General features: G+C 48.5%; 4 protein-coding genes across 4 annotated transcripts; 2 read left to right on the top strand and 2 right to left on the bottom strand.

Annotated features, from left to right (window-relative positions):
* Nucleotides 1-1,560: 1,560 nt before the first annotated feature.
* Nucleotides 1,561-2,322, bottom strand: TRV_05728 (alpha/beta hydrolase, putative; the record flags this gene model as incomplete). Its single annotated transcript, XM_003020154.1, has 1 exon — nt 1,561-2,322. A coding segment is annotated over one exon (762 nt), but the record flags the coding sequence as incomplete, so codon positions are not given.
* Nucleotides 2,323-2,772: 450 nt separating this feature from the next.
* TRV_05729 (uncharacterized protein) lies at nt 2,773-2,961 on the bottom strand (the record flags this gene model as incomplete). Its single annotated transcript, XM_003020155.1, has 1 exon — nt 2,773-2,961. The coding sequence occupies one exon, from the start codon at nt 2,959-2,961 to the stop codon at nt 2,773-2,775; it is 189 nt and encodes a 62-aa protein (XP_003020201.1).
* A 190-nt stretch (nt 2,962-3,151) lies between these two features.
* Nucleotides 3,152-3,412, top strand: TRV_05730 (uncharacterized protein; the record flags this gene model as incomplete). The annotated part of the gene is made up of 1 exon (XM_003020156.1): nt 3,152-3,412. The coding sequence occupies one exon, from the start codon at nt 3,152-3,154 to the stop codon at nt 3,410-3,412; it is 261 nt and encodes an 86-aa protein (XP_003020202.1).
* A 1,759-nt stretch (nt 3,413-5,171) lies between these two features.
* TRV_05731 (uncharacterized protein) lies at nt 5,172-7,136 on the top strand (the record flags this gene model as incomplete). The annotated part of the gene is made up of 6 exons (XM_003020157.1): nt 5,172-5,415; nt 5,498-5,732; nt 5,897-6,137; nt 6,202-6,385; nt 6,448-6,649; nt 6,710-7,136. The coding sequence occupies 6 exons, from the start codon at nt 5,172-5,174 to the stop codon at nt 7,134-7,136; spliced, it is 1,533 nt and encodes a 510-aa protein (XP_003020203.1).
* Nucleotides 7,137-7,777: the final 641 nt, after the last annotated feature.

Genomic DNA, 7,777 nt, shown 5'->3' on the forward strand with positions numbered 1-7,777 from the left:
TCGGTTGCTGCTTGTATCTCGCGCCCTCTACGCCATCACAGAGACGCAGAACGACTGGCAGGACGAGGAGGATTAAGGGCACTGGGTGTCAGACGCCGCCCGTCGGTTCTGGCTTTTTGCGTTTATATAGAGCGTATACATATTGCTTTTTGGCTGGCTGCCCTTTTTTGGTGCTGAGCGCCTAGTTATATATATACGTATATAGCTAAATAAGCCCGCCGATTATTAACCAGCGAGAGACGAGGTACCTTGCCTCCGGGGGCAGGCAAAAAAGAAAAACGGCAGACGAATATCAAGCTGACCGGGCCTGTGGGAAAGACGAGGCGAGTCGCTGATACGCAGTGCGACGGCGACGTTACGGGTCGGCGGCTTGCGTGCATCATACGGCGTTATATCGGTAGAAACATTGTGCCGTACACCCTCGACTGAGCACTTGTCTTATGTGTTTGCCTGGGTATAGCATGCGATGATACATATATATATATATATATTTGATACCCGCTGCTGCGTCGACTGGAACCGTGGCATCGACGCCAGGGGAGACAAGGCTGTATATATAAAAAGAGCCATCAGCAGCAAACCGTCCCCCCTGTCCACGGGCCATGGTGATCATGGCCATTCAGGGTCATCAGAGCGCCGAAGCTGCATGAAAGAGAGGCCGAGCCGCGGTGCCTCCATGCCAACAGTCTCCCGTAGAGTCCACCGGTGTCGACTGGATTGCATCTGCCTCGGTGGACGGACTGCTATCGTTGCACTGCGTGCTATCCCAGGGCTCGTCATCTGTCAGAACTCCCGGCCCTCACCCAGGGGCAAAATGGTAATGGGTAAGGCCTCATTCCCATTCACGATATTGTATTCGTTTGAGCTTGGATCTGCCCCGTAATTGAATCCATATTCTTGTTGAAGATATCGCAGGTCGAGTTCGAAGAGTCATAGTTAATCGGTAACTAAGCCGGGCCATGTAGGTCATCAGATGGCTTGATACCAGGGAGTTCAGGCTATATATTCAGTCAGTTGAATCGTACGTTAATTAATAAAGGAACTAGGATGCAGACTTACTACGGGATAACGCAGAGTCTGTCGGACTTTATGCAACGGCCTTCCAGTGGCTGTAATGGAAAGATATACTGAAGATACAATTGAAACAGATTAAACCATTTATCCTACTGAGCAGCAATGCAGTAGAAGGACATTTTGATGCTCTCAATTAAGAATTCCAGTTATATCAGTGCCAAAATATGTATCATAAATAGTCCCAAACATATAACAGGTGGTGATACCGAAGCTGGATATTAGTTAGTCCAGCCAGATTTTTATATAGAGCCAGTCCATCCAAAGTCCCGATCCCTGATCGTCAAGATACTGTGCTGCAGCAACATGTCTATAGATATGGACCTCTCTAACTGACATATTGACATACCTGAACTCCCAACAATATATCAAAGCGAAGGTGAAAAAAAAGAGAAAAAATTCCAATATAATAGTTATTTAGAGTCAAAGAAAAGCCCGGATCGATCTTGACACTCCATCTATGTCTTCAGAAACATGCCAGTGGCCCACATCCTTCAGAACAACTGGAGGCCTGCAGTTGGGTATAGACGAGGCAATAGCACTGCAGGTAACCGGCGGACTGACTTTGTCATCGTCACCAGTGATGATCAAAGTCTGGCAAGTGAGCTTCTCGAGCTCTAGAGGTTTAGATTCGTTGGCCAGTGCAGTGCATGCCCTTGCATAGCTCTCTGGATCCTGACTTAAAAGTGTAGACAGTGCTGCTGTGTAGACGGCTGGTTTCCTGCTTCTGGTAAGCGATGATGTTGCGGCCGTAGCAACCGTGTCTGCAACAGCGGACATTCCTCTGCTTCTTACTACTGCAGCACGAGCGAGAGTTGCGTTCTGTCCTGCTGTAGGTAGAGGACATGGAGGAGGGCCGAGGAGGATGAGTTTATGGACTAGTCCCGGGTTTTTGATGGTGAATAAAGTGGCTATGATGCTGCCCATTGACCATCCAACTAATATTGCGGGTAGGGCGCTTGATATTCCAGCTAATGAGAAAATATTCTCCACATCGTCTGCAAGGGAGGAAATAGTCATCGCTGACCGGGTGGATAGAGGCGATTGTCCGTGGCCTTCGAGATCGAACTGGTGAATTGAGTGTGTCTTTGCCAGTGCGAGAGAGGAAATCAGGGGGTCATAGTATTCCGACCTCCCTCCAAGGCCATGGACGAAAACGATCGGAGGCCCGGTTGGATTTCCGTGCTTCTTATAGTATAGCCGTTTGCCATGATGATTGATCTCAGTCAACAAAGTATTATTCCCAACCATGGCTGCAAACTGCAAATTGGACGAGACCCGTCAATCCTTTGATTTCTGATGTTGATTTGTTTATCTTCTCCCCAACAGAGAGGCATCTGGGCGACTCTTATAGGGAAACAGAATAGCTCTTCCATTACCAGGAATGCGGACTTCCGCTTCCATTATCCGAGCAAGACTGCTCCCCCCTGAGATCTAGGCGTGGTCAATTAAGACTTGAGCTGGATGGGAGAAGAGCGGGCGTCAAGGAGACGCAATCTGTCTTTCGAGTGACCGCTCGGAAGGCCAGCCCTTGAGTGCAGACAACCACGGCAGCGGGAATGGCCATGGGGATGGCAATCAGTGGCATTGGCGGATTCATCTTCCGTGCAGAGTGTCCACTGTGCCCCCCACGAGGACAACGGACTTCCATGCGGCCTCCATGCCAGAGTATCGTACCAGTAGCTGCAAGAAGCACTGTCTTCAAGATATGGCCCACTGGTCGAGCTCTTCTCCAGTCCTTCTAGAGTCTTTCCTCAGACCTCCGCCTTCTCCGTCATCTCCGCCAGCGTGCTGGTAGAGCGTCTTGCTGCCGGCAATCTTTCTCCAGCGGCATGTTCGAGCTGTCCTTGGGACTGACGAAGGAGGAAGAGGCTGTCTCGTTTGCTTCATGGTCTTCGTTCGCCGGCGGAGCAAGGGCAGAGACGGGTAACTCAATGGAGAGCAGGACGGACCTGTCCCTTTGCCCCTGGCTCGTATCCAACGGTCCGTCGAGAGGAGGTCCTGGACGGCGAGCAATTGTAAACAACCGTACGGAGTAGTCTCTTAAAAGCATTCTCAATGCCGGTCTGTCTGCGGATGGATGTCATGCAGGAGTAGCGAGATCCCAGTCCTGCTCCGGTTCGCTGCCGGCTGTCAACTTGTTGTCAACCCCATGTTGGCTTCTCCTCTTTCTCATGGCTTGACTACTGCTAGAAAGCCATCTTCGGCATCCAGCATGGATGAACCTGCTAGTTATCCTGTTTCTTCTCTGGCCGGCTTCATCGTTGCTTGTTGCTTGCTCGTCGTCGTCGTCGTCGTCGCCAACGTCAACGCCATCCCAGGCCAGCGACTACATGGCTAACTAGTTAGTTACCTAGTTGTTAGTCAAATTGGCCAAATATCCAAACATTGAACGGACGAAAGATATCAATTCACCGAAAGACGACCAAACGACGGCACTTCCGGGGACAGAGAAAACCAAGAAGAAATGCGAATGAAGGAGCCCCGAGATGCGATTGAACGGCGAATAGTGGAACGTTTTATGTCACAGCAGACCAGGCTCAGTTGCACAGGGCAGGATGGCGGCCATGCAACGCCCAGCACTGAGCCCGCGTCTGCTCGAATTCCACCTTTGACTGCTTTTACTTGTCGGCCTCAGCTCAGGAAGCTTCCAGTCCGCCCGCCTGATCGCTTTTTTACGAGGGAGAGAGTGGCCTGTCTCAGGCTGTTTGGTCGTGGTGGGCTACGCTGACCCCCCCTTTTCCCCCGGGTATACCTCTCGCATGGCGTTCACTACTCAAGGCGACAACCGGTCGACTACCTAGTTGGCTGGTGGCTAGCTGGTCATTACCATGGATGGCATCTTGGCCGAATAACATAAGTGGCATCGATGTGCTGAGCGTCCGTTGACGTTCGGCGAAAGGCATCAATCACGATGCGTGAGTTCTCTGCTACCCTGCCGCACATACATAACTATATGCTAAAGATATCAGACTAGTTACGCTGCAGATGCTCCGTAGTTGGCACTGTTTTAACTACTCGACGAAGAGTTCAGCTCGGAAGTCAATCAGCAAGGCGTCTCTGCGTGTGCCGTATTAATATTTTGGCCCCGGGTTGAACCTACAAGGAACGGCCGAGTTCTTCCCGCTGGGGGTTAAGAGACATGTATAAAAATAACCGGCAAATTCTATTATTCAAGGGCAAATCGTACCTGTCCTCCTCTTCACCAGATTGATAACTGAGTTCACAGTCACCTCGATTGGCCACCGATGCTGGCTTCTCCCGGTTCTTCGTGCTGCCGCGGCATTCTCCTCCCTACCAGGGCGGACGGCTTCCTCGCTTCCTCGCTAGCTACTTGACCACCAGCTAGTTCGCGAGAGAGACGGGAAAGAGAGGCATAACCAACCAACCTGGCCGCCACTCTAGGCTACATTAACCAGGCCCTGTGCGCAGTGAGAGCTCGGATGGCGTTTTTCTTTTGATTCCTCCCCAGTCGCTCACCCTGTGGCGCACCGCGACTGCAACCATGCAGAAAGGATAACTAGTTCACTACAAAGGGCTGTTCGATGTCGATCTGTCCACCTGCAGCGCCGTTGTATCGTTCGCGGAATCCAGGATGCTGAAGGCGGAACTCTCTTCCACTCTGCCTTTGAAGGAAGCCAGGCTATCTGAAGACTTCAACCAGTTGTGTTCCCAACCGACAATCCACGGGAGAAAGCATAACTAGTTATTTATACCTGGGAAGGGGGGTGTCAGACAGAGTCTTCCGTTCTCTTCTCCCTACCCCAGCATCTCTAGTTGTTCTCCAGGCAGCTGTTGACCAGGCGGCTCCCCTTTCAACGAGTACCTATCGCACACGTCGAACAGGCCATGGTAGTGCAAAACTCAAGCTCTTATGAAACGGATAAACATTCCACATTGAAGAGTCACTCCTCTGCTTGCACAGGTGGATCATCTGTATAGCAAAACTCTAAATTGATATCAGCACTGTGCTACAGAGGAATAACAGCTTTCTTTAAAAGAGCAGCAGGAGGGCCCCATTGAAATATATTCTGACCCCAAAAGAAGGCACATACATCCATATACCTATATACCACATCATCTCATTGACAAGCGAAGCCATGGCATCAGGAAAGATGGAAGAGCCTCCAGTCTCTTGGAGCTCAGCAGCGAACACGATTCCCCATTACGATGGTCCCCCAAGGAACATTGCTACCATCGATGCTCTGGATTTCGGCGTCCATTTAACTCCCAAGAAGTATGAGATGGCAGGAACCCATCCGGACTCCAAGATCATGTTCCTAGATGTTGAAATTCTGGACTCTACCGGAAAGCTACCCTACCGTGGTGATGTACTCATTGAAGGTATGTCATGTTTAGCCTGTCATGTTTCACAGTTTCATGGTACATGAATGTACGTGTCGGCGGCGATTAACGATTGGTACAGGAGAGCGGATAACCGCCGTCGGAAATATTCCTGGAAAAGAAGAACTCAAGAAAAATCCCCGCGTACGAAAGATCCTTGGACGAGGGCGCACCTTGATGTCTGGCCTAGGCGATGCTCACACTCATCTCTCCTGGAACGGAGGCGACCTTGAGCGTCTTGGTGAACTTGCTGTCGAGGAGCATACCTTGCTCACTGCCAGGAGTGCTCAGTGCTATGCTGACTCCGGTTACACAATGTATGTATGCACTAATTCTTTTTATCCCATTTTGTTTGATATTCCAGATAATTATATCCCTCTCTCCCGTTATTTTTATTTTTATTTTTATTTCCCCCCCTATCAACTTGTTATGTATCTAATATACGCTCGGATTTGCCTCACTAACTAGTTATTTGATGAAGGTGTTTCGGAGCGGCAGCAGCTAAAGATCGATTAGACGTGGTGATTCGTGATTCCATCAATGATGGAGATATACCTGGTCCAAGATGCCTGGCTAATGGAATGGAAATTGCCCGACGTGACGGGGAGCTGGTGGCTGGGATCACTGCATTCGCTGACGGTCCAGAAGAAATGAGGGAAAAGGTCAAGCATCATGCTGAGCTTGGAGTGGATCAGATAAAACTCAGCATGTCTGGTGAGGAGGTAACTGATACAGGCATAATGCTGCTCAATTCTCGCATGAGCGTTTGTTAATGGCTCACTACAGATAACGGAGACCAGAAGTGCACAGGATTGTTACTTCACAGACGAAGAAACCGCTGCTTGCGTCGATGAAGCTCATAAGCGTGGAATACGTCTTTGTGCACATGCTCGAGCAAGGGATTCGGTAAAAATGTGCGTGAAACATGGAGTTGATGTTATATATCACGCTTCGTATATCGACGATGAAGGTGAGCCATTTACCAACTTGCCGCGGGTTGTGAGAAAAGTCTACTAAAAAGCTCTATGACAGGAATGGACATGTTAGAAAAAAACAAGACGAAACATATTGTGGCCCCAGCCATAAATTGGTTGGTAAATATATTTACCGAGGCCGCAAAGTTTGGATATACTCCTGAAAAGGCAGAAGAAGTTGGATACCGGAAAGAAAGGGATACCGCAATCTTAGCTCTGCGAGAGATGCACAGGCGTGGTATCGTAATATTGCCAGGAGGGTAAGTCTATCCCTAGGACCCACAAAACAAGAAATGTCGTCTAACGAAGCCTCCTAATAGTGATTATGGCTTTGCCTGGACCCCCCATGGCACATATGCCAGAGACCTTATGCACTTCCAGGAACTCATAGGTTTCACGGCTCATGAGAGTGTCATCGCCGCTACTGCTGGCGTAGCAAAGCTATTCATGCGCGAACATGAACTGGGTAAAATCCTACCAGGTTACTATGCCGACTGTATCCTAGTCGACGGAAATCCGCTTGAAGACATCGCTGTTCTCCAAGATCATGCAAAACTCGACGTCATCATCATCAACGGACGAGTACATAAGATTGGGAAAAAGGATGGTGCTGGTAGGGTACCTTTGAGTGCCAACCCTGAGAGCAACGGCCATGCAAACGGTGCCGGGAATGATATACCAGATGGAGAGAATGTCCACCATGAAGAATTCCCGGAGATCAAGAAGAGTATGCAGAAGCAATATTAAGTTATATGCCCGGGTCGAGGCTTTTGGGTCAATGAAGGATATTTACGACTTATGAACCACGAGGCATGCCGTAACGAGTTAGCGTGTTATTATTGAATTTCGGTGACGTATTTTGGGATATTATCACGAATTTCATCATGCATCATTATATTCGAAGTGAATATAGTAGATGGTCCAGTGAAATGTAAAGCCATACAACGTAAATTGAACTATAAACAATATAATTGCTAGTAATACCAAACTTCGTAGCTAGAGATCATCTGCTATCAGATAGCATCATCGGGCACAGTCGTTGGATCATTATGAGAAAAAAGAATAAATATACAAAAATAAAAATAAAGGGGGGAAATGGGGGAGAGGATATAAACACTTAACGTAAAACCGAAATCAGGATATCAAAATATCAAAATCATAACAGGATGGAGAAAAAGCCAACGACAATAAAATGACGAGAAAGCCACCCACAATAACAGACACAAAACACACAAGCTCAAACCAACCCTTTATTCCTTTTTTTTTTTTATTTTTTTTTTTCTATATTAATATTATAGTTTTTCTATCTTGTACATAAAAACATACCTCTCTCCGAGAAAAGGTAGGCCGGCGTGGAGGTGATCTATCAAGTAACCGACCGTGTTCAT

Source organism: Trichophyton verrucosum (genome assembly GCF_000151505.1).
Source record: "Trichophyton verrucosum HKI 0517 chromosome Unknown contig00453_1.f1.exp, whole genome shotgun sequence".
Lineage (NCBI taxonomy): Eukaryota > Fungi > Ascomycota > Eurotiomycetes > Onygenales > Arthrodermataceae > Trichophyton > Trichophyton verrucosum.